General features: G+C 34.4%; 2 protein-coding genes across 2 annotated transcripts; both read left to right on the top strand.

The window, feature by feature from the left end:
• Nucleotides 1–2,215: 2,215 nt before the first annotated feature.
• On the top strand, nucleotides 2,216–5,425 carry LOC149741123 (BRCA1-associated RING domain protein 1-like). The gene has a single exon (XM_089891427.1). It carries the CDS (start codon nucleotides 3,007–3,009, stop codon nucleotides 4,591–4,593), a length of 1,587 nt encoding a protein of 528 aa, XP_089747553.1. The 5' UTR covers nucleotides 2,216–3,006; the 3' UTR covers nucleotides 4,594–5,425.
• Nucleotides 4,679–13,934, top strand: LOC149741122 (ras-related protein Rab-23-like). Its single transcript, XM_089891442.1, has 7 exons — nucleotides 4,679–5,912; nucleotides 6,264–6,452; nucleotides 7,543–7,628; nucleotides 9,015–9,174; nucleotides 9,789–9,871; nucleotides 11,205–11,300; nucleotides 11,775–13,934. Exons 2-7 carry the CDS (start codon nucleotides 6,298–6,300, stop codon nucleotides 11,924–11,926), a joined length of 732 nt encoding a protein of 243 aa, XP_089747568.1. The 5' UTR covers nucleotides 4,679–5,912; nucleotides 6,264–6,297; the 3' UTR covers nucleotides 11,927–13,934.
• Nucleotides 13,935–14,581: the final 647 nt, after the last annotated feature.

The raw sequence follows: 14,581 nt of genomic DNA, 5'->3' as shown, positions 1-14,581 counted from the left end.
CATAAGGTCTAATACTTATAGTAGGGTGGGGGAAGATGAGACACATTTTCATTCTATTTTCTCGTCCTAATTGGTAGTAAATAAAGAACATTCAAAGAATTATAAAACCGTATCCTCACGACTCCCGTAGACCGTTGTTATTTGTTTAAAACACGATATTTGAATATTATGTGCTAGCGGTGTCCCATCTTACTCCACAGTACCATACATTCATGTATAAGGTTTTACCATGGCCTACTCAATACAAGGCCTAGGAATACACCGAAACTGGTCAGAAAATAAGAGGCCTATTGACGCGAATAATGCTGCATTACATATTTTCCCTATCATTTTGGTTATTTCTAAACCTTAGAAACTAATTGCCTGTATACGCGCTGCCTGGCACTCGCTTATAGAACTTGCATATGCTCAAATACAGCACTACCTTCCTCGGAACCTAACCCACATCCGAATTAAGCGTCACGCATAGGCTTGTTGCAACTCGACGCTTAAAGTGACCTCACATTACCCAACCACACGTTGACAATGCGGATATTTATCTCATTGAAGACTTTTCTCATGAAAACAGCCACGTTTAGCCGCTGACAGGCCCAAATATTTTTCATTTTGTCACATATGACGTCACACTGCTGTCACGTGATTCTGTCTGGTATATAAATCGCTTTTTCCTTACTACAATAACGAGAACGATAAGTAACCAACTAACGCGACTTTCGGCACTGAGACCTCGAGGTTAGTCTAGGCCAGTGGTTTTTAAACTAGGGGGGCGCGCTCCCTAGGGGGGCGTGTAACACTCGGAATGGGGGCGCGAAAAACTATAAAATAAAGTGTTATATGTCTTATTACAGTGGTGTTCAAAAGGCTTAAATACGACGCACGCAAAAGTTAAATTAAAATAGCAAACCTTTAAGTCTGTTTTTTAACCTCTTACACATGCAAAGTGATGAGGTTTTAATCCCTATTATGACGCAAATAATCGCCGTGTGAATTGCTATTATGTCTTAATTAATTGCCAGGCAAAACGATCGCTATTATGATGCAATGAATCCCTACTATTTCGTAACAAACAGTCTACCTGGCTAAGAAAAACATGGCAAATATAAGGCTAAACTATGACGCAAACGTAAACGGAACGGTTATTTGATTTCACTTTTGCGTTGATCGCGATAATGTGTTTTACGCAATAATACAGATACAGTCAACCAAGGGGGCGCAGTTTAAAGCATGTCCAATATGTCAGGTTTGGCTGTGGTAGTTCATGGCAGAAATTAATTGAACACCACTGTGATAATTTAACAAAAAAGGAGGGGGGGCGCAAATTTGTTTAGATCTTCATTGGAGGGTGTGCTTCAAAAGGTTTAAGAACCCCTGGTCTAGGCTCATGGCGGGCTCTTACGAGCCCTTGCCCGGCCGTCAAGCGTTATCAGGTGCGTTGTTAGTTGTTTAAAACACGATCAGAATATCTGGATATTATGCACAAAAAGTTGTCCCGTATTACCCCACAGAACTATTACAGTTAATGGCAGAATTGAAGTTGTAGTTGATGGCATCGTTCTTGTTGTCGTGGGCATAGGATTTTATAGGATCGCTCGCCAAAATATGTTCCGCATGATATAGTTCGGAACTTGAATGTTTTTTGCGTTTGAATAAATTGCGCTGAATGGAGATGTACCGTTATAGTAATTGGGTTTTGAATATCCGGGTTTTGTTTTAAACAATTAACAACGGTCCATGACAGTCGTGACGATACGGTTATATAATTAAGCAAATATCCAAGAAAAAATGAAATGAAAACACGTCCCATCCCCCCCCAACCCACTACAGTAGTTTGGGGTCTTTTAGAGTCGTGAAGATATATACGGTTTTATATTTTTTTAAATGTTCTTTGTTTACTAACAAATGGGCCGTGAAAACCACTTGGAAAAGAGCAGATTTTACAGAAGGGCTTTAAAACGGTTTTAAATCAGTCATTGATTAGTTAAGCAGGAAAGTGTAAAGTAGTGATTATCGGCTTTCATCTTTTCTGTGCGGCTGAGGCATTGTATTTGTAACGCCTATTGTTTTGTGGGTAAGATTATCTATTTGCTGTAGAAGTGACAATTAATCTTTTATACACCTGGATTCTAGAGTCTAGACGATCTATCTCATTTTCCGCGATGGTTTTTTTGTGTCTGGAAACTGCTGAATGCCGCTAATGTAATGATTCAGTTTGGTTATTTCGCAGCACTAGTGAAGAATCTTCTGATACATACAAATTACGGTGGTGGGAATTCGGTTAGAGGTTAGTAGTTCAGGGTTATTGGTTAGAGTTAGTAGTTTAGCAGTTAGCGTAGGGAAAGGTTTTTACAAGCACCAGTTTTAAACAGAATGGTATTTCTATCGTTGGCGGTTAAATGAGTGTGGAGAAATAGCGTCCCTGTTTGCATGACCACAAATGAAGAGCAAACAAAAACGAATTTGTAAAAGCGAGAAAAGTGTCGGTATAGTTTGAACTTGGCAGTAGTAACGACTCCTTCGCCTACGTTACAGATAATGCTGGTGGAAAATTTTAAAGGTTGGTAGGGGTTAGTATTTATTTACGTTTAGTGGTCTGCAGATAACGTAGTAAAAGGATTCCTCACTAGCAACAACTTGTACCAAAAAAAACAACTTTAAAGCTTGGAAAGTGTAAAAACATGTGTTTATTGTTTCTATAACGAAAAAGTGAAAAATCGAAATCGAAACGTTTGATTTGTAACATTTTAGTCGTTTAATGGAGGTAAATTTGTATATTTTTCGCAAAAAATGTTTGATAAGATAAACATAGGCTGTGTTACGCCTTCCCACAAAAAACGGAAACGCAAATCAAATCTAAACGTTTGTTTAAACCCATTACGAAAGTCACCGCTTTTGCTTTATTTTGGACACACAAAGACAGCAGTTGGACTACTCGGTGTTCTTTTGGCTCTCTGGTTTTATATACTGTTTTACTTTTAGGTTACTGTATTAGATTTTACTATAATTGCTATGGCTGCCAAAGTAAAGTATCCTGAAACGTCCAAAGCGTTAGAAAAACTTGAAAATCTTTTAAAGTGTAATCGTTGTTTAATGTTCATGAAAGTGCCAATAACATTATGGAATTGCGACCACGTGTTTTGTAAGGAATGTTTGGACGACGAAAGCTGTTGCCCTGTATGTAAAACGCCGTGTTGGGCGTCCGATCAGCAAATAAATAATTCTTTAAGTTCAATATCTTCAACCTGCGCTCAATTGCGGTCGCATTTAACCGACACAAACCAAACCCCACGCATTAAAAGGGGGTCTATAACAAATAAAATGGAAGCAAATTTGAAGGTTAACTGTAATGATAAAGAAAATTGTAAAAATACTTTACCAAGCAAAAGGACTCCAGTTGGTAGATCAATTACCGCAAGTGCTACGAAACAGTGGGCGTTAAAATCTGTAGAAAAGAAGACACCGAATCCAAAAAGATGCAAAACAGAGCTGCCGCCTACGCCAAGGAGTATGGTGAAGAATAAAAAGGGTGAAACAAAGCTTCATTTGGCTGCCATTCAAAGAGATTTGGCAGCACTTAGATTGTTGTTGGGGGAAGAAGGCACAGATGTAAATGCTAAAGACAACGCTGGTTGGACGTCATTACATGAGGCGTGCAACAGGGGGTATTCTGATATAGCAGAAGCATTGATTGATTCAGGAGCTTTTGTGGATATCCCAGGTTACGAGAATGAAACGCCATTGATGGACGCTGTAGCAAATAACCGAGTTGAAACAGTTAAGTTGTTGGTACAAAAAGGCGCGAATGTTAATTTAAGAAGTTTACAAGGAAAAACAGCGATTACTTTGGCAAGAAATGATGAAATTAAGCAACTGCTTCTGTCTGTTCAGTCTGAAACGCTAGAAAATTACGCTCCGATTTCTATCTCACAAAACTGCAATTTTCCAATGGTTATATCTGGCTCTAGTTCTGTTTCTGCTGATGTTTTAAGCAAAGCAGTGGCTTGTTTAAATGCCAATCTATCTGGCGAAGACACTTCGAAAATTTCTCATTTGATTGTAAAATGTGACCAAAATAACCGGACAAATCGGACATTTAAATATTTGCAGGCTGTAGCAACGGGGGCTTGGGTGTTAAGTGATGCATGGCTTGATGTGTGTATTAGAGAAAATGGGTATGTAAGTGAAGATGGTTATACAGTAGATGGTTGTAGTGAGGACTTTGTTTTACACGGCCCGTCACGCTCAAATGTCGGAAAACGAAAGTGTCTTCCACGACTTTTTGACGGTTGCCATTTTTATCTATCGGGGAAGTTTACACCTCCTAGTCTAAAAAAAGAGGAAATCACGGAACTTATAACTCTCGCTGGCGGAGAGATTTTATCACGGGAGCCGAAACCTGACAGCGACTGTGTCCAAGCATGTACAAAAATATCCTACCATGCGAGACCTACTTGTACCCACTATCTTCATACTTATTATATTGTATTTGATTCCAAGAACAAATCCCAACGAATGGTGGTACAAGGAAAAGTTGCCACAGTGACCGAAACCTGGATTCTGAATTGTATTTCACAGTTTTCTATTTTAAGTTCATAAATTCTATTATTCTAAACTTCACTTCAAGTTGCTCTACACAACTAAAAACTGCCCTTTTTAAAGGTTTAAAATGAATGCTAGGGTGACATTATAAAATTGTAAAATAAATTGAGCAGCATATACATACATACCCTTATTTCAATAATTTTCAAACTTGACTCTAGGATTGCTCTAAACCAACCTTTTAAGTTTTAACCTAATATATCTATATATAAAATAAGCACTTTTTTTTAAACCCATAGAGCTTTAAACAAAAAAACAAAAACTGCTTTTTTAAAGGTTTTAAAATGAATGCTGGGACGCCATTATGAAATTGTAAAATACATTGAGTAGATCTGTTTCTGGGTGGGGAAGATGGGACAACTTTTCATTCTATTTTCTCATCCCATTTGGTAGTAAACAAAGAACATCTTTTGCCTCGTATCTACTGTTGTAAGTTGTTTAAAACACGATCAAGATATTTGGATATTATGTGCTAAATGTGTCCAGTCTTCCCCCACCCCATTATATAGATAATTAGATACTATATTTTTCAATCATTCCCTTGTGTTTGTTATATATTTGTCAAATTTTTACTGACTTTGTATTTTGTACAGTTGTATTAATCTTCAATCATTTACTATATAGCCTACAAGTACAGCGTACTTTAATATGTAAGCCTAACAAAAGTTTTTGTAACCTTATGAATCATGGCGCCGGTATTTTGATTTCCATTCCGTACAATTGTTACTAAAGCTACATTCAGTAACCTGACCCTACTTTTGTGAAAATGAGATTCTGTTACATTCTGCCACCTACAGCTGCTCTTATTCTAAATATGTCATTTACATTTTCTCTTATTGTTCTGTCTACTTTTCTTATGATGTAATTTGAATTTCATTCACTATATTTTGAAATTTATCCCTTTTCTAAAGGAGAGTTAATTTTATTTAGTTTAGGCTTAAAAATTTGGTAGTGAATAAAATTATCAGAGTAATTCCTAAAAAATATATAGTATGTAGTGTAGTAGTACCTTGAATTTCATTCACGAATCGTTGAAATTAATCCTTTTTCTAAAAAGCACAAAGAGTTGTTTAAGTTTAAGCTTTAGTAATCAGAATAGTGGGAAAAATTATTTATATATTAGTTTATAATTCGTAAAACAAATACTTTGTATTTTATTCACTAATCGTTGAAATTATTCCCTTTTTTTCCAAGGAAAACAGATTTTTTTAAGTTTAGGCTTGATTAATTGGAATTTTGATCAAAATAATGAATAAAGTTCTGTAATAGAATCTTATATTGGTTCAGCATCACAGTGATTCTGCAGATATTGGACAGTAAGTATTTGCTGTCTTTTTTTATAAATAATTCAGTAACACTTTTGTGCCAAGGCATTTTAAATGAAATATTTATCTCTTGTTGTGGTGAGTGCACTTAAACATTCAACTAATCATCAGAGTGAAGCACACCTGGGCCTGGTGCGATACAAATATTGTGGTTATGCTTGGAAAAGCAAGAAAACCGTAGTTTTACTTTGAAATGCGAGAAAACTGTATTTTTATTTTTGAAAAAAAAAGTGCAGTTTTACTTTGAATTGCAGAAAAACTGTAGTTTTATTTTGAAAAGCAAGAAAACTGTAGCTTTACTTTATAAAGAGAAAAAAACTGTAACATACACCCAATCTTTAGAGTGAAACGCACCTGGTAAAATACAAACATCAAAATGTTGGAGGAAGATTTAGAAATTGCTGTAAAAGTTGTGGTGGTTGGAAATGGAGCAGTGGGGAAGTCAAGCATGATACAACGATACTGTAAAGGCATCTTCACTAAAGATTACAAGAAAACTATCGGGGTTGACTTCCTTGAAAAGCAGTTGAGGTAATGTCAGTATTTGATTTAAACTTTGTTGGTGAAAGATATGGATTGATATGTCAATATGATAAGTAAAGTACGTATGGACATACTTGGGCTAATAAGTGTTTATTGATTAACTGAGAGTTATAAATGATCTTTATCTACTGCATAATTTTAGGTTTAAAGTTGCTGTAACTACCAACATTAAAGAGTCATGTTTTAGACAACTATTGAACTATCTATACATTTTTATGCCAATTCTGTTTAAATTCTGTTATTAAACTGTATAGTGTATAATACTATGCTGATATTTTGACATCGACCAATATTAACCAATATACCATTATAATATTTGACGAATGACGACCAATGTATTACTACTGTTACCATCTAATGTCACAATCAATGCCATCCCGCCTTTCAAAAACATTTCACTTTTCCCTTATAACTGTAACTTTGAAGGTACATTATGTCCTGTAGCAATATCAGCAGAGTGTAGCACAGTAGCGTAATAATACCTTTAATTTTATATTCAAAATATATAATTGCTTTATTACATAATAAACACAACAGTAGAGTATCGACCTGTACGTTTCAATTACCAGGTTGTTCTATTTTGGGTGTGGCATATGACAAAACACAATATTATGCCATGAGATTTAGCCCTAATAATACACATGTACTGGTACACATAGAATAAATTACCACATTCAGTGCTATTATCATGGCGCCAAACCTGGGGTGGCAGGGTGGGCAGGCCAACCCTTGAATTTTGTACACAGCGTTAATCAGTAAACATTACAAGTAAAACCAATAAAATGGGTTTGTTTAAAATTAGTCTGTTGCTGTAGCGCAGTAAGTTAGTGCGCCTGCCTCTATCCCAGGGGTAATGGGTTCAAGGCTCGCCGTTGCCACTATTGTGGGCATGTGTGTTCTTGAGCAAGACACTTAACGGCAATTGCTTCAACCCAGAGGTCACTAATGGGTTGTCCAAACTGTCTGCCATAATGTTAGATTAGTAAGATAACTATTCGGTTTTAGAGGCTTATGACTATGAATACTATTGTTCAAAACCTTTTTTATAAATTAATTAAATTCCTGTATTTGCTCCCAGGTTAAACGATGATGATGTCAGGTTAATGTTGTGGGATACAGCAGGCCAGGAGGAATTTGATGCACTTACAAAAGCTTATTACAGAGGTGAATATATAGATGTTATGTTGATTGAATAAATGAATGTAACTTACTTTATCCCCGCTTGGCCGGAAAACGACAGTCGTTATAACACAGATGTTTATACACCTCGTGACAGCTTATGAGTTACTTTATGGGTGGTTATTTTTTCCGGATGTTTCCATTTTTTATGTGTGGCTGATAGGTTGGACAACCCATTGGTGACCACTAGGTTGGAGAACGCTATGTGTGGCTTTCCTACATAAACATTGTTATACCAGTGGTAAAATGAGTGACATGTTTCCACACAAGGGAAACATCCTATGTGTGGCCCTATAAGTTTGCTTTGCACCTTAGATTTTAGGATTAACAGATTTTACCCTGCTGTTAGGTCACTAGGTGTCTATACAAACAGAGCCAAAGTCTATTGCATTCACCACATTAATACCTATGTATAACGAAAATGCAAATTTTACCAATGCCACTCCAGATTTTACCCAAAAAAATGAAAAAAATGTTAAAAAATCATGGTAAACAACATAGTGTTATGCTTTCTATTCTGGTAATGTTTTCCTGAACCGGTTTCCAAACCCAGTCTTTTATAAACTATTATTGTCATGTAATTTGTTTAACCTTTCATTATCATTTCTTTTGTATTCATGTTTTTCCTCGCACAATCTATTTTTAATGTTATTGTATTGCCGGATCAAAGGTTATAAACGTAGAATTGTTACAGCGAGATCTTGAATGTACAGTGGGTTTTCATAATAAAACTGACATATACATATATGAATATATAATAATAATATATATATATTTATATATATAAAAGTTGCATTGTTGCAGTAATCTTTTTCTACATATATATTTAACAACTATTTGTAAACAGTTTGATCTTTTTAATGTAAAAGAGACAATGCATAAATAGCAGCGAAGTTGTTTGTAGTCAAATTTTTCGCTCTATAACTTAAATACACGTAAAAAAATGCAAAAGAGTAAAGTTTGTGCCCTGAAATGTTTAATTATGGTTTTGCATGCGCCAATGTTGTTTGTTTATTTGTTGCTTAGCAACATAATGGACTGTTGGACCGCAACATAATAATCTTAACTGGTTTTTAAATAATGCAGGCAGAAAACCTTTTTTTTAAACATTGCAAAAAAAACATTGTGCGTTTAAAATAATACAGGTAGAAAAAAAGCCTTTTTAAATAAATGTATAAAAAAATATGCAAAAAATGGAAAAAGCATTTTTAAAAATGCAGGCCAAATAAACTAGACTGCGGGACAAAATCCTAACTTTTTTTAAATAATGCTAGAAAAAAAATTTTGTTTTTAATAATGCAACAAAAAAAAACATTTTTTTAAATAATGAAAAAAATTTACATAATGCAACAAAAAATTTAAATAATGCAGGGGCTCAAGCATGCGTGTTGGCGTTTTCCACGACCGACCGAAACTCATTTGAAGCTGTTGAAAACTGGAAGAGCAAAGTTGAGGAAGAAGTTGGGCCAAACATCCCAATCGCTCTTGTGCAAAACAAAATTGACTTGCTTGATGATGCAGTTGTAGAGCAGTACGTGTGTTTTCTATTCTAATCTATTCGTTGTGGTGTGATCGTCGAAGATGCGAGTGAAGTCCCACATCGTGGCACAGCATGTGTTTTTGGATTTAGGCCAAAGTTGGTCTATTATCCCCAACACCCTGGATGCTACACTTACGCCTAACAATTTATAAAAAACAAATTTATAAAACCACTTTAAGGAACTACAAAAATTGAATTGTTTTATTTCTAAAAAATACATTTTATACTAAAATTTGTATCCCATAATCCCCATCGAAATATTTTCAGTCAGAATACTATAAACTTGTGCTTACTACATAACTTTATTGCTTGTTAAAATAACCTAGGCCAAACTTGGTCCATTACCCCAACACCCTGGGTGCTACACTTATGTCTGACAATGCATAAAAACAAATTTTACTAAAGTTTGTATCCCGTAATTCCCATCGGGACCATTTCAGTCTGAATACTATAAAGTTGTGCTTACTACATAGCATTATTCCTTGTTAAAATAACCTTGTTTCACAAGAGATTGGTGAATGTAGTATGACTCATACCCAAACACTACTACAGTGTTTTAAGTGCTTAGTTTATTTACATTTATTCATGCTAAGTGTTTATTCCAGGCACGAAGCTGAGGGATTGGCGAAAAGACTGAAGTTGAGATTTTACAGAACTTCTGTTAAAGAAGACTTGAACGTAGATGAAGGTATTTGGTTAAATTTTGTTATTTTCTTACTGCTGTTAGAGGTACTATTACCCCAACATTGTATATGCACATTCTATTTTATATGGGTGAGGTCCTACAGTGAGGCACGCCATGGGGCCTGGGATTTAGGCCAGAGTTGGCTCATTACCCCAGCATTGTATATGCACATTCTATTCTATATGGGTGAGGTCCTACAGTGAGGCACGCCATGGAACCTGGGATTTAGGCCAGAGTTGGCACATTACTCCAACATTGTATATGCACATTCTATTCTATACGGGTGAGGTCCTACAGTGAGGCACGCCATGGGACCTGGGATTTAGGCCAGAGTTGGCTCATTACCCCAGCATTGTATATGCACATTCTATTCTATATGGGTGAGGTCCTACAGTGAGGCACGCCATGGAACCTGGGATTTAGGCCAGAGTTGGCTCATTACCCCAGCATTGTATATGCACATTCTATTCTATATGGGTGAGGTCCTACAGTTAGGCCATTACGCTACCCTTAAACCTAGGATGAAAGATTTGTGTGTTATTTTTTTACCCATTATTTCTGTTGTTATGTTTACTATCTATCTTGCCTGGTTTTTATAATCTTTCCAACCAGTCTAAATTATCAAGAATATTGTCATACTGATACAATTAGCTGACAGTAGGTCGGTAAATTAATTATGTGTTACAAAAGTAAATTCGCCGAAAAGTTGAAAACTAGTAATTTAGTAACGACCGCATCAAAATTATTACCTAACTCAAGTTTTCTGATATTTCTATTCTTATCGGATTTAAATTTTATATATTTTTCTGAATCCTAAAATATTTCCAAAGTAATTTTGCAATAACAAAAACTTTTTTAACATGCGGTATACAGTTGGGCAATGTTGTAAACTAAGAGTTTTCTGTAAAGAGATTAAATAATATTTTAGAACGTTGGGTGTTTCCAACCCTGATGAAGTCTCGTCGGATGACAGACAAAATGTCAGAAAGACATTTGTTTTTATACCAGATGAGCCGTTAAAATAATAATAATAACTTTTATTGGTCTCTTCGATTACGGTAGCGAAGATTTAAAAATATTTTAAACCAAAAGACAGGATATAGCGACAGAACAACGCTTGTTAAAACACACTTACGGTTAAAAACATATTTACATTTATTTGGAAGAAAATAAGCGTGGTCGCTACACCTAGCGGACATACGAGCCATTTATTTTAATTGAGTTAAAATTCTAATAGGAACAAAAGTGTGCGTAAAGATATATTATTTACATTATGCCTGGTAGCAGAAGTAACAGAATATAAAAAGATTTTAACAATGTAACCCAAAACTTATAGTGTTCAAGTATCTTGCAACGAAACACATCCAAAAGATGAGACAAGAAGGTGAGAAAGAATCGGAACCAACAACAGTTCAACCTATAAGACAAATTGGTGGGTTGTTAATTAACATTTGTAACTATTAAAGTAAAAAATAACACTTGTTTCATACACCTTGTACTAGCTTACGAGTTACCATGCATGTAACTTATTTATTCTCGCATGATGGGGTAAGGGCAGTCGTTATAACACAGGTGTTCTGTTTCATACACCTTGTGCCAGCTTACAAGTTACCATGTATGTAACTTTGTTTTTTTTTCCGTATGGTTGGCAATTTAGATAACCCATTAGTGAATAGTGACCACTAGGTTGGAGCAATTGCAGTTAAGTGTTCAAGAACACATACGCCCACAATGGTGGCAGCGATGAGCCTTGAACCCGTAACCTATGTATTAGTTGTTAACGGCAGGAGCGCTAAAGCCCATGCTACACCGCCAGACTCGCTATAAACTTGTTTCTCGTTGCAAATTTCAAGATATTTCCCTGCCTATGACCATAAACATATTTCTTACATGATGTTATCTCTAGGTTTGTTCACTAGTACAGGCAGTGCTTCAAAATCGAATAATAACAACGGGGACTCAGGAAACATTGGGGGTGAGACCATCACCCTTCAACCCAGCAAATCTAGGGTGCCGTCAAAATCAAAAAATATTTTTTCAAGATGCAAAGTGTTCTGAATAATGTTGTACTTTGGCTTTGAATGAGTTGTGTTTTAATCTAAATAAGCATACGGAGCTTGTTTTAACTTAATTTTTTTGTGACATTTTGGACCAGTGGGACACAGGCCAGATTTTTTTTAAAAATTTGGCCAGATTCTGTATTGTTTTTTAACTAAGGATGCATATTACAGAGTATTTAACTATTTTAAAATTCTGAATTGCGCATCCCTAGTTTTAACCTAAATAAGTACACCAGGCTTGTGTATGATAAGTTAAATTTTGTTGCGGCTTTTTGGGCCAGCAGTGGAAAAAATTGCTCATATTTACACGACAGATTTTGTCTTTAATTTGACCTTAGGCAATGCTTGTAATAATACACTAATGGCTGAAGGAAATACTTTTCTATATCAAAAATTTTCTATATCCAGAATATAAAGTTTGATTTGCTGGATTTGCCTGTGAGCTCTATTTTCTTTACCCTGGTTGAGACAATATTTCCAAACAAACAAAACAGTATATTTTCCATAAATTTTTAACCACACATTTTTTCTGTAAACTTGCAGCCCTTTTTTTACACTAATAGCCAAATATATGAAAGATTTGATGCCAACTTTTCATGTTCCTATTTGTAAAATTGTGCTTTTACCAAAACCTAGTTTCTTAGTGACGAAAAATCACTTTTATTTTTGCGATTTCTGTTTCTACTGCACTGGACTATTACGTGGCCGTTTTTTTTAAATGTTTTTTTTTTCACGGTGCTTTTTAATTAAAAAGTTTTCTGTATGCCAAATATTTTTATCTCACTTATAACTTGAGCTGACTTTATTTTTGTGGCACATTCTGCACTTTGTTTATATTTTAGCTTTTGAGTTATACAGACCAGTCAAAAATGGGTTTTGGATTTTAAAATGCCGTCCCAGTGGTCACTGCTTTAAAACTCTTGAAATATTTGATTTCTTGAAAAAATAATTCCAATTAAAACCGCACTAATCCATTAATAACATTCCAGTATTATTGTTTTCGCATAAAAATAACATTTTTTTTCAATAATTACCAAATAAATTTAGAAATTTGGCCATATGTAAAGTTTTTCATTTCCTAAACTATGTTTTATGTACTAAATTAAAGCCTAAAATTTTATAAATAATATTTAAAATACATAATTTTTACAAAGTTTTAAAGTAAAAACAATTACATGTTTGCCGAATTTGTCTAAAATTCCGTGTGAAAGTTTAATTGGCAATTTTTTTATGTTATATATTTTTTTAAATTAATTACCAGCTAAAGCTACCTTGTACTTTCATGCTTTAAAAGTGTTAAAAATCTTCTAATGTTTGTTACATTCGAAATATTGCGTCTGCTTACGCGCGTGTATTCTTATTTCTTATACTCCAAAGCGAAATTTGAATTTTCATCTTAATTATTTGCTGCACTCTATTATAAATTGGTACAATTTTTTTGATTAGCGTTAAAATTGTGTTATGCACTGCGTTCCAAAATCGATAAATTGATTCTTTTTTAATTTATCATCGACCAAACGAACACAAAATAAGTTTTAAAAAGGTGGTTTTTAACAAGTCATAAAAAACGTACGTATTGTACAAATTTGGAAAATGTGAGCAAATTTATTTGTTAAAATAGAAGTAAATTAATTTGTTTAGCTAAATTTTGTGCGTTTAATATCGCAGTTGTCTGGCGGAAAAAAAGTTTTTATATATATGGTCGTAAACTGGTACAAACGAGATTTTTAAATTAACTGGCAAACGTTTAAGAACCACTGTTTTAAACTTAAAATTTAAAAAGCATTTTTGTAATCTTGAACATTTACTCAAAAATGCGCTTTTACGCTCGTTTTTATTTATACTGACAAAATTAATTAATAATTAATTTGCAAACAATTTAATAATAAACAACATATATAGTAGGCCTATGTATTAATAGACATCTAATTTAATTCTGTGCATTTTCCCAAGAATCGGTGACGTAACAGTTATAATGTATTACGTAATAAAACTGATCTACGTCACATGTGGGTATTGGATTTGGATTTTTGAACCAAAATTTGAAATTAAAGCAAAAACGTCACCCATATAAGGTAAGTAAAAATGTTTGGTTTCGTATGTGTATGTAAAATGTTTTTTTTCGAATGTTATTTTATCAATTTGACCTACGTGTAAAGTTATTTTTCTTGTTTCTATGGGTATATATCAACACTTGGGTTAAATTTGTTATTTTCTGTTTCCAAAAATTTTAATGTCGTAGTAGTCGATTTCAATTTAGCCCATGTTTATATTGGTATTATATGCTAACGCCTTTAGCTGTGAAACCCTTAATCGTTTGTTCATCGATTTAAAATTCGTGGTTATTTTTTCAGATTTTAATTTGTCAACTAATTTTTAAGCTCCCAAGGCAAAAATCCATACACATATATAGTCTAAAATCTCGCATGGGCAGTCAGGCAGGCTATTTATAAACGGAACAGAGTAAAATCAAAAGATAATAAGTTAATATTTTCAGCAAAGCAAAATGCGGCTACAGAGAAAGTCTGTGCAGTTTATAAACGGGAACAGACTATATACAGTAGGGAAGGGGGAGATAGGACACCTTTTTATTTCATTTTCTGATCCCATTTGGTAGAAAACAAAGGACACATAAAGAAACACCACGACTCCT

This window comes from Ciona robusta, chromosome 1 (genome assembly GCF_009617815.1).
Source record: "Ciona robusta chromosome 1, ASM961781v2".
Lineage (NCBI taxonomy): Eukaryota > Metazoa > Chordata > Ascidiacea > Phlebobranchia > Cionidae > Ciona > Ciona robusta.
The sequence above is the reverse complement of the archived record's forward strand: the minus strand, read 5'-3'. Positions and strand labels throughout refer to the sequence as shown.